The following is a 17180-nucleotide window of genomic DNA, read 5'->3' on the forward strand; positions in this document are numbered from 1 at the left end:
AAGGATAGAAGCAGAGCAGGAATTCAAGGAAGAGGCTTAAAAGGAGGGAAAGGGGGTTCAAGAGCAATAGTTCTAGGGATGAGGGGAACAAAGCAGGGGAGAAAGTGGCAGCAACTCAGGAGAGGATGGATAGGAGCAGAAAGTGGGGACAGTGACAGGCTAGGGGCACATGGGGATGGAGGGTCTATAACCCACTAGTGTATACTCCCTCCAGAACCTGGAATTTAACTCAGGAGAGTCCTGCGTCTTTATATTATGTTAACTTTAGGTGTGAAACCTCACTGTCTACTTACTTGTCTCATCCTCCTTTAGTGGTTGGTCCACATAGCAGACAACACAGCCTACTATTGTGAACAGTTACTTAGCTCTAGTGGTACAGGGTTTGTACTAAGAAAAGGAGTACTTGTGGCACCTTAGAGACTAACCAATTTATTTGAGCATAAACTACAGCTCATTTCATAGGATGGTTTGTACTGTTGGTCTAAAGGTCCCAGTCCTATGGTTGACCGGTGTAGGGGCCAGTATAATTCCACATGTTGGAATTTCTGTTTTTTCTATTTGATTTCTTAAAATCTAAATAACATTATGAAATGAAGTACTCAAAAGTTAGGAAAAGACAGAATTAAAGGTGGCCTGTGCAACCTTAATTGGAGCCCCTTGTGGTAAGCATTAAGATACTGTCCTTACCTGCACGATCATATATGATTTTTTCCAAAAGGAACCTTGTCTCATTCAGTGCACAAAACAGACTTGCAATGAAGGAATAGTTACTTACCTTCTACAGTAACCATATTTCTTTGGGATGTGCCCCCTGTGGGTGCTCCACATCAGGACGTGCATGTGCCTGTGAACTCTTCATCAGAGATTTTTGTCAGCAGCATCCGAAGGACCGCAGGTCTTACACCAGTGCAAGGGTGTATAGGGACAGGGTGGACCTGCCACCACTCCAGTTCTTCTCAACCGCAAAAGTCCCTTCAAAGACGCCAAGGCAGAGGGGAAGGTGGGCGGGTAGTGTAGCACCCATAGGGACACAAGGTAAATAACCTCTTCTCCTTTGAGTAGAGTCCCTACTCAGCAGATTCCTGAGCAGTACCTCAATTATGGTGAAGATGCCGAGGAGGCAAATTCAGTACGAACTGAAGAACAGCATCATCGAAAACTGCATCAGCTCTAGAAGCAAGCACAAGAGTGTAGTGCTGGCAAAACATGTGCACCAAAGACCTGGCTGTCCTGTGTATGTCTGAGATAGTAATGGTTTTCAGTAGGACTACTGAGGTAGAGTGAGCTCTGGTGGAATGAACAATCACCCTCGGAGGCGGCTTCCTAACCGGTTAAGATGCACCCTGCAACCCATTTTGACAGTCTTTGGGTGAAAATTGGATGTCCTTTCATTCATTATGCAATGGAGATGAAACACCCAGGTAAAGCCCTAAAGGGCCTGGTCCTGCCTAGGTAAAAGGCAAGAGCTCTTCTTACATCCAGTGTAAAAAGGCTCATTTTTTCCTCTTGAAGAGTGAGGCTTGGGATAAACATCAGGAGGTAAATCTTATGATGAATGTGGAATTCTGAAGAAACTTCAGGAAGGTCGTGGATCTAGTGTCACTTTATCATGATAAAACACCATGTACCCTGGGTCAACCATCAATGCTCCAAGGTCCCCTACCCTCCTGGCTGAGGTGATGGCTAAGGGACAAAGGAAGGATGGAACCATTACCCATAGGTTCAAATGCGTCTTTCTTCAGCACATTGAGGATTAAATTTAGGTTCTGAGGTAGAGCTGGTTCCTTAACAGAAAGGAAGAGGTTGAACAGGCCTGTAAACATACCTCAGTATGGTTAGGTGGGTGAAGACTGAAAACACCTCAGTGGGGGAGTGAAAAGCTGTGAGGGCAGATAGAGGAACTTTAATGAAGCTCAGCAATAAACCTGTGGTTTTTAAATGCAGCAGGTAACGTGTGTTAGACAAGCCTGAGAGGAAGTATAAATCAGTGGCTGCACCAAGTCTGGAAACATTTCCACTTCTGCAGGTAAGTTTTCCTTGTTGTGAGTTTTCTATTATGAAGCAGTACTGTTTGTACCACTGGGGAGCAGTCTTCTTCTACACTAGAGAGCCATCTAGTAACCATACCTTGAGATCAAGTGCTGAGAGGGTGGGGCGGAGGAGGAAATTTGCTGTCAGGGAAAGGAAGAGCAGCAGCCACAGAGATATGCAAAGTTGCTCTGGGAGACACACCTGTATCCAGCATAAAGGTGCTATGAGGATGGCTACTAATTTTTCCTGTTTTGATTTGTTTAGGACCTTGAGAAGTAAAAGAGTTGGGGGATAACCATATAGTAACATGCAAGGCCATGGAACGATTAGGGCATTTTCCATTGAGTTGCTCTGCGTCCTCCCCTTGAGCAGAATCATCTACTCTTCGCAATGGATGGTGCTGCAAAGAGATCTATCTCTAGATGACCCCAGGTAAGGCATATCTCTTGGAATATCTTGTTGTTTAGCTCCCATTTGCTGTCAACGCAAAAATGCCTGCTGAGGTAGTGCGCCATTGTGTTCTGTAGTCCTGGTAGATAAACCACTGAGATCTGTATGCAGTGTGATGTGCACCAGTTCCATAGTTTTAAGAATTTGACGCATAAAACGTGGGATCTTGCTCCTCCTTAATGATTAATATGACACATTGCTGCTCTGTTGTTGGGTGGCCCCTGATGTGAGGCAGGAAGTACTGGCAAGCGCAACAAACTGCTCTGAGCCCCAATATGTTGATATTTAGGATCACCTCCTGAGGGATTCATTTGCCCTGACCTCTGAGGTTTCTGGAATAGTGCATCCCAGCCTGTCAGAGAAGCATCTGTAGTGATAATCCTCATGGGAGTAAGCTGCAAGAACAGAACTCCCACATATACCTTCCACCAGTTTAGACAATCAAGGACTCTCTGAGGTACAGACACCTGCTTGGATAGACTGCGCTTCTTGTGGGTGCAGACAGTTCTTTGCCAGGCTTGAAGAACCTGAGAGCATAGCCGAGGGGGCTTTGGTAATCATACCTGGGACGGTGGAGAGGTCTAAGGGTAAGATGTGATATTGATAGTGATCCCTGCCCAATACAAAATGTAGGAAACATGTGTGTGAGGGGAGCATGGAGATATGAAAATAAGTACCTGATGGTCAAGGAAGACAAACTGATCTCCTGGACCAAGAGAGGGAATTGTCGCTGCTAGGATTACCATTCTGCACCATTAAGAGTGGACAAATGTGTCCAGAGTCCTGAGGTACAGATTTGGTCCCTGCCCCATTTGTCTTTCGACTAGAACTTTTCTGAAGAAATCCAGTGGAACAGGTTTGATTGCCCCTAATGTTAGGACTTATTATATTTATTGTCTCAGGACACCCTCAGGAGAAGGGGCCCTGAAGAGGGAAGGGGAGGGGTTGTGGTGGAGTGGCAAAGAGCTGAACTGGATGAAGTAACCTGTAGATATCACCCCTAGGATTGACCTGTCCATGGTGATGAGTTCCCAGGAAGGTAGAAAATGGGAGAGATGATCCCATAATGGTGGAGGGTAGATAGGTGCAGCATAGAATCCGGACCAGGAGAGAGTTTGTGATCCTTGACCAATGGGTCAAAACTGTCACTTTGAAGATGTCACTGACCTGGAAGTCACCATAGAAGACAGTCCTTTCTTACTGAACGTGGACTTCTTCCTGGGCAATTTAGCTGTTCTCATGGTCTGGTTGAACAACACAGGACCCCAAACCACATAATGAAATCATTGTAATTGTATAGTTATTGCACTGGTTGAACAACACAGAACAGCTAGTCTTTTTAGCTCTTTGTCAGATGGTGTTGAACGGGCCTGATATTGCCTGTTTCATTTGTTAATGGCCTCAAGAACCAGGGAGTTGGGTGTAGGGTGGGAGAAAAGAATACTTTGAGCTGTACCACACTGATGCTGTGCTGAACCTGGGATTGCGAACAGTCCTTGATTAGCCAGTTATTGAGGTACAGATAAATCTGCATGGCTTGACTTCTCAGGTAAGCTGCCATGACTGCCATGCACTTTATGAAAATTTTCAGAGCTGATTATAGACTGAAGGGCAGTGTGGTGAATTGGCAACAGCATTGACGCACCACAAACCGGAGGAATCTCCTGTGCCCACGGAAAACAGAGATATGGAAATAGGTATCTTAAGTCGAGGGCGGTGCACTCGTCTCCTGGATCTGAGGCGGTAATGGAGGCCAGAGAGACCATAAGGAACTTCAACTTCTTGAGATATTTGTTGAGTTGACACAGGTCCAGAATGGGCCTCAGGCCCGCTTTGTCCTTCGGGATTAGGAAATATTGGGAATGAAAACTTTCCCCTCAGCTCTCAAGGAACTTCCTCTATGCCCCCCAGATGCAGAAGGGCTTCCACCTCCTGGGCAAGAAGTTAGTTGTGAGAAAGGTCCCTGAAGAGGGACGGGGGTTGGTTGGTGGGTGAGAGGGAGGCGTGGAGGAGAAATGCAGGGTGTATTCAACTGCTACTGTGTTGAGCTCCCAACGGTCTGAGGTAATGTGGGACAATGCAGTAAGGAAAGGAGACGAACGGTCCAGGAATAGGTGGTGGGATGGATCCTGAGGCAAGTCCGGTACGCCATCCTCAGGCACATCCTGAAAATGCCTACCGCGAGCCACCGGGGTGTCTTGCGGAGCCCAGCTAGGAAGCCGGGGAGGATGGAGTGGGTTCGTGACATTTATAACCTCTGTCCCTTTTCTTATAGGGATCTTAGCAAGATGGGCCCGAGAATCTAGGAGGTGGCTGTGGCTGGAAGTGCATCCTGAAGGCCGGCACCGTGAACAAGCTCAAGGAACGCAGAGTGGCCCTTTAATCTTTTAGACCATATAGGCTGGTGTCAGTTTGTTCTGAGAACAGTGCATTGCCCTTGAAAGGAAGGGCCTGGACCAGCTGCTGCAACTTATGGAAGAACCCCAAGGATTGTAGCCATGAACTGCCATCGACCTTGCCGCCAAATCGGTTGCGTCCAAGGCGGCATGGAAAGAGGCCCTGGCCACTGCCTGTGCTCTCCCATAACAGCCAAGAATTCATGTCTCGTCTCCTGAGGCAGGGAGTCCTTAAATTTGGCCACTGAGTCCCAGACATTGAAGTTGTATCTCCCCAGCAATGCTTGCTGGTTGGAGATACGCAGTTGCAGGCTGGCCGTCGGTTAAACATTTCTCCCAAATAAGTCCAGCTTTTCAGCATCTTTATTTTTAGGAATTGCACTTGTTTGTCCGTGCCTGTCTCATTCATTGGTGGCAGAGACCACTAGTGACCCCGAGGGAGGGTGGGAATACCTGTACCTGTCCTCAGCAGGGACACAGTACTTCCTCTCTGCCCATTTAGATGTTAGGGTCAGAGAAGATGGGATTTGCCACAGTGCCTTGACCATGTTGAGTACCCTGTCATGCACTGGGAGTGCCACAGCCAATGTATCAAAAAAGCTGTCCATAGGCCCCTTAAGCTGCTATGCCTCCATACCCAAGTTCGAGGTGATTCATTTGAGGAACTCCTTGTGGGCTTGAAAATCATCTGGTGGCAGCATGTTGGCGGGCCCCATGACTGCCTTATCTGGAGAGAACGAGGAAGAGGCTGTCACCGCGGGAGGGGCTGACTCTTCCTCCACAGTCAGGGTCAACAGCACCATGGCTGCTGGAGTTTCAGTATTGGGGTCTGGTTCCGAGTCGGTCTCCAGTGATGGTGGCCAAGTTAGCATTGGGATCTACCTCTCACAGACTACTGAGAACACTGACTGGGAATACGGTCCCGGCATCAGTGGGAACCCCCACGGGGTCCAATAAGGCCATTGCACCGGCGGCCAAGCTGTCGACGGACCCACAGCAAAGTCCAGTGTGTACAGCTGGTGTCGGCGCTGTGACAGGAGGGGTAGCTTCCTCCCAAGACTTTGCATCACTACCATCTCCTGCCAGCTGTGATGCGGAGATGGAGAACAGTGCCACACTGAGGACAGGTGGTGAGGAGTCAGTAACCACTGCCATGGTGCCAGAGACATATGGTTTGGCAATGGGGAGCGGTGCCAGGGGGCCGGTGACCGGGAAGCCAGTGACTGGTCCCATGATGCTGGAGATCAATGCCACAGATCCGGCGACTGGTGATGGGATGGGGACAATCACCGGGTCGAAGCCCACTAGGGAGGCCCCACTGAGGACTTCCCTCTTGAGGTGACCACCTTCACCGATTCTGCAGACAGGCGAGTGTCTCTAAGTGTGGGTGGGTGCCACCGGGAGTGACATGAGGTCCTTTGCCACCTGAAAAGCCTCCGGTATCAAAGGAGCTCGAAGGTGTAAGGGCCCCAACAGTTCCCAAGAGTCGATGGTGGGTACTGAACAGGACTGGGTTTCCTAGGAGGCGTAGCTGCTGCCAACTGCAACTCTGGGGAAGGTGAGCAGCCTGGCACAGGTCGTGCTTCATTAGGAAATCCCCACATGTCTCTCAGTGGTGCTAGGGAGTGCCCCCTGTCGCTGCACTGTTTTTTGTGCCTCTTTTTCGGTACGGGGAAGAGGAACAGTGTTGGGAAGAGCCTGATGCCAGTGGAGCACTGCGCACTGAGGCTGACGAGTCAGAGCAGCACGGCTCCGAACCCGGACAAAGGGTAGCTTCCAATAACAGGGCCTTCAAATGAATATCCCTGTCCTTAAGAGTGCATGGCCTGAAGCCCTTGCAGATCCTGTACTTTTCCTTGATGTGAGCTTCCCTGAGGCACTTTAAGCAGCTTGTATGCGGGTTGCTCACTGGCCTGGGCATCCCAGATGGGACCTCTATCTAACTAACACAATTACTACTAACACTAAAAACTGTACACAGAAAAGTCCAGGAAAGTCCACAGATAAAGCCACAAGGGAGCTTGAAATTGCAAGAGACGTTCAAGCAACTGTCTTGGGCGGTAAAAAGGAACTGACAGGGTGTAGGGCTGGTGGCGCCCCATATACCAGTGCATGAGTGCGGGTCTCCAGGGCATGCCAGAGTTGGTCCTACCGATACCACTAAGGGAAAAATTTCCGGCAGCCGTGCATGTGGACACGCACACACCTAACATGGAATCAACGTGAGCAAGCACTCGAAGAAAAATATGTACTACCAAACTAAAACCATTTAAAAAATGAACTTTTAGGGCCTGATTTACCAGTAAGCTCTATCTGCTTTACACCACTCTGGAACAGTATTAAGGAGCTAGAACATACAATTCAGTTTTTTTTCTTTCCCTCCTGTCCTCCAAAAACACACCACAAATCCCCACCCCTTCTGCCCTTCCCACTCCTGTACACCCACAAACCAATCTTCCCTTCAATCCCATTTTCCATATTTTACCATCTCCCCTTGATCACCCTGTATTGCTACTCCTACCCATGTTAAATAAACTTTGTGTAATGGGTATATCTGAAAAGAAATATTTAGGGTTAAGGGTAGTTTTTTGCAGTTATTCTTCAAAATTAAGTTTCTCTTTCAGCAGGGAATGGCACCTTAAATAATCTTGAGAGAAATTCATCACAAACTGTTCTCTTTCAAAATGATATACAAGGTTGGTGAGGTAATCTCTTTTATTGGACCAACTTCAGTTGGTGAAAAAGAAAAGCTTTTGAGCTACACCGAGCTCTTCTTCAGGTCTGTGTACCTCGAAAGCTTGTCTCTTTCACCAACAGAAGTTGGTCCAATAAAAAATATATCTTCACCCACCTTGTCTTTCTAATATCCTGGACCAATATAGCCACAACTCTTTCAAAATGGCCATCATCTCCCATTTTCTCAATAGGACCCACCACACAGGCTGCCCTTAACAAAGAGGGACAATGACCTCCATTATTCCCAATGGAAGTGAATCCACACTACCTTTAGGAGAAATGGTGGCCTACTACATCCTCAGTAGGAGAGAGGACACATTGTTTTTCCTACATAGTGAAAGTGCAAAACTCAACTCAGCCTTAAATATGCAGTTGCAATCATTGCTTCCATATGCATTATATATATAGATATCATGTACATCTTATATATTCATATAATAGGTTACACTATATACCTTCAGCACACACTTTTTTTTTTTTTTTAACTGGAGAGGTGTGTATGTGTACTCCTACCTCTCTAAAAAGTAATATATATTGAGTGCACTTAGTGTTACCTATTATGTATATATGGAATTATTATATTATAGATGCACACCTCATCACCCACTCCCCGAAATGATGGTGAAAGTATTAATGAGAACAGGTGTGTGTATTTGCTGGGAAACTGGAACGATTCAAGATTTTTTACAGTAAGGCATAAATCTTGAGAGAACTCATTCACTATGGTAGACACTTTTTTTTTTTTAGCAGAGTCTAGGATTATTTATTCAATCGAGATTTAATTTCCCTTCACCCTTCTGCTCCCTCAGCACTGAATGCAGTTCCTGATGGTAGCTACAAAAGTAACCTCCCAACTCCATGCAGAATACATTTGAAGAATCCATCTGCAGAAATCTCATCAAACCTGGTACTGAAGTGAAATATCCAAATGGCTGAATGAAGCATCTCAGGAAATTCAAATTACTTTATGGAAGAATAAGACTACCAGAGATGGAGTACTTGTGGCACCTTAGAGACTGACCAATTTATTTGAGCATGAGCTTTCGTGAGCTACAGCTCAGTACTTGTGGCACCTTAGAGACTGACCAATTTATTTGAGCATGAGCTTTTTCGTGAGCTACAGCTCACTTCATGAAGTGAGCTGTAGCTCACGAAAGCTCATGCTCAAATAAATTGGTCAGTCTCTAAGGTGCCACAAGTACTCCTTTTCTTTTTGCGAATACAGACTAACACGGCTGTTACTCTGAAAACTACCAGAGATGTGGTCACTGAACAATTTCTCAGTTTTCACTGAAACACTGAACCAGACTGATATTAATCTGACTCTGTGTGTGTGTGTGTGGCAATACTGAAGGGGTGGCAACTATACCTCTTTCTTTTGGCTATCCAAGAGGACCTACCTACTATGCTTAGGCTGGCATGCATGACAGGAAGGGAATAGCTATTAATATTTCCTGTCTTTGACAGAGGATGGATACTGAGAAGTGAGCATAATGATGTAGTGTAAACATTTTAATCATTCCAATTACTTTGATGCTCAATATCGTCCTTAATTTTTTTTCGCTTCTACTTTAATTCTGCCTGTTTCTTGAAGGATGATAGTCACGAGAAGACTCAAGCTTGAGACAATACAGACCTCTATCAAGGCAGTTGCTGAGACAGCTTCCAGTACTGGAGTTTTAGTTAGTAGAGACAGTATGTACGACAGAGGTTTGGGCCAAAAGTGGAGGAAGGAAAGGAGCAGAAAATAAGGATAAAAAGCAATAGGTTTTGCTATGTTTAAGTCTTAAGGAATAGAAGCAAACCTTAGACTGTGTCTGTAGCCACTGCAACATGACTTGAATGCAAATGGTTAGAGTTGAACTTGACATAACTAGACTAGTTCCTCTTTAATCCAAAGAAAGCATAATCACAGCAAACCTCAACAGCAGCAGCCAGCTAGCCATAACACTCCACCCCAGCAGGTAAAAGTAGACTTATACGACAAGTTCCCAGGAAGTCCCACACAAACCCCCCTACGTGTTGCAGGGCTCCTGACAATCCTTTATTGCTATAAGTTCTCATCTGCACTAATAGTTTTGTTCTCTGAATGAAACTTGTTTCTTCTCCACCTCCATGGAGCAGCAGCTTCTAGCAAAGACAACTAGTTTGTCTTTTTTTTTTTTCAAACAGGCAATAAAGCTATTCTTTGCATTGAGGAGCTTGAACAACGGTAAAAGTAGCAGAAGAAGCCAACATCTGACCAGCCCATTCTCAGCGAACCACGGTTTGGGAATGGCTGCTTTAAAGCACCAAGCACTAATCTACAGAAACCGGACAGTGACATGGATATCAGTTAAGTGTGCAAGACCATTTCACAAACAAGCATGGAAGACAAAAACAAGAACAACCTATACATTTAGCAGATACTACTTCTGCTCTTATCTGAAAACTCAGGGCAGAGGAAGAAAAGTTTCAAAGAAGAATTTTGTGGTGAGAGGGAGAAGGTGAGAACAGTTGAGGTACAAGAGAAAAGGCTGCTCTTATCTGGGAGGCAACAAACCACTAATCAAATAGCATGCGACATACTGACATGAGGCTGTAGGAAGGGAAGTTACTTAACTTTGTAACTGGGTTCAAAGTTAAGTAACTAAGAGTATTACACTGTGGGCATGAATGTGTTCCACATGCCTGAGACCAGAGAATTCTTGCAAGTAGAATCTGTTGGGCTGCATGTGCACCCCTGCTCTCCTGGTGCTGTATAATGAGAGGGGTAGGGCGACGCAGACAGACTGCCTCTTTGGTTCCATCTCTACTGAGAATTTTGCCAATAACTGAAGCATAGGGGAAGGAGGGCGGGTACTGGAATACAGATAAGGACCTACACATCTTGAACTCCAGTTGCAAAAGTAAGTAATTTCCCTTTGTTGTTCGAGTGCTGGTCCCTGTGTATTCCACTGTGGGTGACTGACAAGCAGTACTCAGAGAGGAGGGTGAAAGGATGTAGGTGGTTTTGTTTGTAAAACCTCTGTCCCAAAAAATGTGTCAGCAAAGAAGTCTTGGACCAAAGCATAATGTCTCAAGCATGTGTGGATGGAACGCGACATAGCTGTCCCGCAAACATCAAGAAGGGGCACCTCTTGGAGTAATGATAGTGAGGCCCCTTCTGACCTTGCAGAGTGAACCCTTACCCTGTGTGGGTGAGGAAGCTGTGAAAACTGATAACAGAGTAGGATACTATCACTACTAACACTATCAAAGAACGATGAGACTGCTCGTTCTGTTCAAGGCCAAAGGTGGTCGAGAAAAACTGAGGGAAGTTCACGCGCGCAGTGCTAGATAGCCTTGAGGCAGACCACGGGGGGGAGGGAGAAGAGGGAAGGAGGTGTATGCCCGGGCCAAACAGACACTGCTATCTAAAATCTCCAGTTAAAGGTGCAGTGGGTGCAAATACACCTACAGCGGAGCACTGCTCTAAGAAGAATGCATGAATACCCGCAGCAGAATATACGTAAGAACTAGCACTCAAAGAAGAAAACCTCATTATAAGGTTCTAAAGTCTTACGACTCTTTTCATGCTGTAGAAAAATTAGTTAAATTATAGATCCATCGGAAAAATCTGCTCACAATAATTGATAATTTGATAACCGATCAGATCAATTACATTCAGCTTGTGTCTCTAGAGCCATAAGACTCTCTGGGCCCCATATACAGTTCTCAGAATACACGAGTCTGATTTGATTTCCTCTTGATTTACATGGTCCTAGACAGAATACTTCAAGTGTTGACCATAAGAGTGCTCTTTCCTTTATTGACATACTTGAGTCATTGTAGAGGACCACTGACACCAATCTTCCCATCCTTCAAGACCACCAGGAATAAGAAGGTGGATGATGACCTTATACCATTTCATCCAGCAACCAAAAAGGAGGGCAAGATAAATACAGAAGAAGCAACTTTTCCCTCTACAGGAGCAAAGAGGGAACAGAGAGGAGTGTAGATAGCGTTCATCAGTCACAGGATTCCAAATCATCATCATGGAGTCATCTCCAAACATTCTGATATTACATTTGCAGCAATATGGGAAGACTTTAACTTAAGAGTATAAGACAGCAGGAAACAAACACTGCAGCACAAAATCATGCCATAATTATTTTGCAGCTCTTTGGAATGACGTTTATAAAGTAGTTCTCCAGCTATTTAAGAGCTGGAGAACGATTGTTACAGCAATAGACTGTAACAGAAACAAGGGTTTGTCCCATTTCTCATATTTGTCTTAAACTGTAAGCTCCTTGGGCCAGAGGCCATGTCTGCGTATTTGTATGTTGCTTAGCACAATGAAGTCCTGATCCTGATTGTGGTTTCTAAGGATATGTCTACACTGCAATTAAAAAGCTGCGGCTGGCCCATGCCAGCTGACATGGGCTTGCAGGGATGTTTAATTGCAGTGAAGATGAATGGGCTCAGGCTGGAGCCCAGGCACTAGGATCCTGCAAGGTGAGTGGGTCCCAGAGCTCAGGCTGCAGCCTGAACATCTACACAGCAATTAAAGAGCCCCATAGGCCAAACCACATGAGCCCAAGTCAGCTGGCACAGGCCAGTCGAGGTGTCTAATTGCAGTGTAGACGTACCCTATGTGCTCCTGTAATACAACATATCATAAATCTTCAGAACTAGTGCTGAAAAACAGACATGATGCAGTTTTCTTTCTTATTTCTCTGTCTCTTTTGGGGATCAGGTTACAAGGAAAGGTGCATATTTCCAAAGTCTTTCCCAAACGAAGGCTAATGATTTTAACAGTAGATCACTCTTGTGCATGGAAAAAAGAGTCTAAGCAATAAACACACACACAATTGACCTAGTTTCTAGACCTACAGCCCAAATGTCCTGTTGAATACATTGTATGTCACAGAGCTCTAGGGTTGTATAATTTGGGAAGGAAGGAAAACAGACCAAAAGGGGCTGCATTTACTCAATTTAATCTGCTCAAACTGCCGTCCCAGATACAGAAAATTCTGGATTTGTAAAAGAGAAGATCCTATGGAAAAAATAAAAACAAAACTTCACTCCTAGAAAAATAAATTTCAGGCTGCTATTTAGGGGAAAAGGTGGAAGCCAAAGGTAACTGACAAGACTGTAAAACTGCTTCAATACTCATTTTCAGTAGAACAAGAATGAATGCCACCCAAAGATCTGGGCTGGCACAGTCATCCAGTTCCGTAGTTTCAGAATAATATAATCAATAGCTGAGGTTTTTGCCATTGAATTCAGAGGAATTTTTATGCAAGTCATTTCTCCATAACAGAAGGGGAGACTGTAAGACGAAAACATGAGTGCACAGAATAGAGGCAGACATAGAAGAGGATAAAATGTATGTGCACATTCAGGGTAATGAGCTCTAGTACACAAAGAAAGCAGAAGCTGGAGTGGTGAATGGACCTACCACCAGCACAGACCCATACAAAGTTGTGCAAGGCCCTTCAGAAGATCCTACAATTTGAGTTCATCCCTAAAACATCCAGCCCATATAACAGTAACACCAGCAAGAAGATATTTGCTCAATATCTTCTTAAATGATCTGGACGATGGTGTGGATTGCACCCTCACCAAGTTTGGAGATGGCACTAAACTGGGAGGAGAGATAGATACGCTGGAGGGTAGGGATAGGATACAGAGGGTCCTAGGCAAATTAGAGGATTGGGCCAAAAGAAATCTGATGAGGTTCAACAAGGACAAGTGCAGAGTCCTGCACTTAGGACGGAAGAATCCCATGCACCGCTACAGACTAGGGACCGAATGGCTAGGCAGCAGTTCTGCAGAAAAGGACCTAGGGGTTACAGTGGAATAGAAGCTGGATATGAGTCAACAGTGTGCCCTTGTTGCCAAGAAGGCCAATGTCATTTTGTGATGTATAGGTAGGGGCATTGCCAGCAGATCGAGGGAAGTGATCGTTCCCCTCTATTTGGCATTGGTGAGGCCACATCTGGAGTACTGTGTCCAGTTTTGGGCCCCACACTACAAGAAGGATGTGGAAAAATTGGAAAGAGTCCAGCGGAGGGCAACAAAAATGATTAGGGGACTGGAACACATGACTTATGAGGAGAGGCTGAGGGAACTGGGATTGTTTAGTCTGAGGAAGAGAAGAATGGGGGGGGATTTGATAGCCGCTTTCAATTACCTGAAAGGGGGTTCCAAAGAGGATGGATCTAGACTGTTCTCAGTGGTAGCAGATGACAGAACAAGGAGTCATGGTCTCAAGTCGCAGTGGGGGAGGTTTAGGTTGGATATTAGTAAAAACTTTTTCACTAGGAGGGTGGTGAAACACTGGAATGCGTTACCTAGGGAGGTGGTGGAATCTCCTTCCTTAGATATTTTTAAGGTCAGGCTTGACAAAGCCCTGGCTGGGATGATTTAGTTGGGGACTGGTCCTGCTTTGAGCAGGGGGTTGGACTAGATGACCTCCTGAGGTCCCTTCCAACCCTGATATTCTATGATTCTATGAAGAAGATCTAGAAAGGCCTGTCAGTCGCGGCATTAGCGATGGTACAAATGAAAGTTCTGCTCAGGTCTCTTCCTCAACTTGTATAGTTTTCCTGACACTGAATGCAATGCAGTTAAATCCTGATGGGATAACGTAAAGAAGCCACTCTAGTATAAAAAAAAAAGTGTTTAACATGCCACATGGCATTTGTGAAAAATAAGAATTTCCATTTAGTTGCCCCGGGCTAATTGTTTTTAAAAGCGAATATCAAAGCAAACACAAAATATATGTTATTTTCAATACTAGAGCTTAAAAAGCCCCAAAAGGTGCTTGGCACATTACAAAATCGAAAGTCAGAAAGTAACACATTGCTGTGCCTACTTATCTTACATCTACTCCTGAGGGCATTCTGTGCCAAAATATTTAAAATTCTGCACCAAAAAAATTAAAATTCTGCAAATTTTATTTGTCAAATAAATGTGGAGGCTCCAGCATGGCACTGAGGAGCATAAGCCACTGTCTGCACAGAGGTGGGAGATCACTGACCAGCTCCCCACTGGGACATGAACTCAGTGGTGAGGCTGCACCCAACCCTAACACAGTGCAAGCACTGGGCCTGCTCTAGAAATATCCCAGGGCCCTTTCCCTCCATGCCAGGTGCACCAGGTGTGGGCAGGCAGGCTCAGCAAGGCAGGATCCAAGTGTGGAGGGGCTTAATGTGGGGGAATCCAGGTGTGGTTTGAGAGGATTCTGTGTGTGGCAATCTGGCTGCGGGCAGCTCAGTGGAGGATCTGGACGCACAGCGGCTTGTTGTGGGTTCTGGGTGTAATCGTACTCTGCAGGGGGGTCCAGGTGAAGGTGGTTGAGGCTCGGGGGGGGGGGCGGGTCTGGGTGTGGAAGAATACAGCTCAGCCAGGGCGGTGGGGGAGGGCTGAGTGTGTGGGGGGGGCTCAATGGGAGGTCCAGATGTTGGGAGAGTGGGGCTCAGTGGGGTGGGGATCCAGGTTCAACTGTTTAGGGCTCAGTGGGGTGGGGATCTGGATGCACGTGACTCACCACAGTGGTCCAAGTGCAGGGGGAGTGTGGCTCGGGGGGTAGGGGTGGGTTCTGAGTGTGGAGGGTGAGGCTCGGTGGGAGAATCTGAGTTTGAGGGAGTCAGGATGCATAGTGGTTGGGCAGATGGGGGAACAGCTTCCTGTAGAGGGATCCATCCCCCTGCACCTGAGGAGCAACCGGTGCAGGAAGCAGGGGATGGGGGAGTTTGCAGAGCTTCCTGCAGCCGGGGGAGAAATCTGGGGGTGGGTCTGACCTGGCCCCAGATGCCGTTCAGGAAAAGAAGAAGTCCCATCCTCCCCAGCCCAGCTCTGATCCCAGCGCAGCATAGGAGCCACCAGCTGGGTCTTGCCCAGTCCTGCCTCCTGCCCCACAATGATTTACCTCTCTGCCAGCTGCCCTGGGCACCTGAAACATGCTGCTGGGGAGGGTCACATGATTGCTCTTGTGGCTTCCCTTTCCTTCCCTGTCAGAAAGTCATTTTTCTGTGGGGAAGCAAAGAAATCTGTGGGGAACACAAATTCTGCACATGCACAGTGGCGCAGAATTCCCTCAAGAGTATCCATCCTGACATTTTGCTGAGGGAGAGAAGAGACTACATTAAGGAGACAGAAGCTGTTTCCATGCCTTCTATGAAATCTATTGCTAGTGATTCTGATCCTAAAGGCCAGTGGCATCACCGTACGACATAATTCCTCAACCAGAAAATGAACAGGATTTAGAAAAATAAAGCACCATGGCACCAATGTAGAGAGAGAGAAATCATTGAGAAAAAAAGTACTGGAGTTAAGTATGGTTTGGACAAAAGCAAATGTTCCCTCTGCTTCATGTAAACTGAAGTTCACCTCTGTTTCTATGAGTACATGGAATTCCACAGCATCTGTCAAATGGACTTGCAGCAACAATTAGCATTCCAGGCCCTACAAGTCTATTTGCCCAGTCTGGGCTGGAGGTCAGCCATATTTCAACAGTTTATTAACCAGAAGCATAAACTTCATTTATTTCTCTTCCACAACGATTTCAGCAACTTTTCCTCCCATCTCCTTTTCCCTTATAGTTCAGATGCATCAGCTCTACTTTCTGAACATCCAGTCAGAGAACTGCAGCCAGGCATCTTTAAACTTGTTTAAGAAACTGAGGTCAAGGACCAAAGAAGCAAAACCCAGAGCAGATTTTCCCAACACAGGCATTTAAGGATTACTGAGAAAAGAAGAAATTGAATAATCAATTTCCACTTCCTTCAGCCCCAATTCTCCCTTTCACCCATATATCCCTCTCACCTCTCAAGTTCTGCTATCTTTTTATCTTTATCATTCTTCTCATTTTCCATCTCCTTCAGGATTTCCAGAAGACGATCCACTTCAGCTTGAGCCTTACTGGTTTCTTCCTGGTACAGTGCCACCTCTCGCTCCAGCTGCTGGAATCGGTCATTCAGCTCTGGGCTGGCCTTGGCCTCCAGTGTAGCTTCATGAGCCTGCAAAGAAATCAGTTCAAGAACCATCTCTCACACATGTATAATATATCCACAATCATTGCAGGGCACAAAGTACCCAAATAGCTACTTCTAAATGATAAATGCATCCATTAAAATGGAAATCATCATGGGCACCAAGTTCCTGTAAGTTACACTGCATCAGTGGGATAGCTAATAGGAGATGAATAATGAAATAGATGTTTTGTACGGGTTTTTAAAGAGAGCTTTGACATTCAATTTGCACCATGCTGGAAGCTCAGAAATAAAATAAATAATTTCAAAAATTATTTTTTCCAAATATGCTTATTTAGTCTCATCTTTTCAGCACCCCAACACAAGTCTATCCTATCTATCTAGACAAACAGAAGTCTAATCTGCATCTGACCCATAACACTCCAGTGCACCCATCACCACCTGTTAGCAGCATTAACTATGCTCTTTAAAAATAAAAACTGAAGCTGATCTCCTCATGAGGAACAAAAACAGTGCAGGTTAATGGGATAATGATGTGGGGGGGAGGGAGAAATCAAGGGATAGAATTATACTTACTCATAAAAAAGGAATGTGCTTGAGAGTATAT

At 45.7% G+C, this 17180-nt stretch overlaps 1 protein-coding gene across 18 annotated transcripts in view; it reads right to left on the minus strand.

Moving 5' to 3' along the window:
• ERC1 (ELKS/RAB6-interacting/CAST family member 1) overlaps positions 1 to 17180 on the minus strand; it is a 546952-nt gene that overhangs the window by 302286 nt on the left and 227486 nt on the right. For all 18 annotated transcript variants that reach the window (XR_012155892.1, XR_012155894.1, XM_073320595.1 and 15 more), the window contains one exon: positions 16407 to 16600. Coding sequence is in view for 16 of the 18 variants with exons in the window: in XM_073320595.1 (XP_073176696.1) it covers positions 16407 to 16600 (194 nt within the window). In the remaining 2 variants the exon portion in view is untranslated. The remainder of the gene's footprint in view (positions 1 to 16406; positions 16601 to 17180) is intronic.

Source organism: Lepidochelys kempii, chromosome 1, assembly GCF_965140265.1.
Source record: "Lepidochelys kempii isolate rLepKem1 chromosome 1, rLepKem1.hap2, whole genome shotgun sequence".
Taxonomy (NCBI): Eukaryota; Metazoa; Chordata; order Testudines; family Cheloniidae; genus Lepidochelys; species Lepidochelys kempii.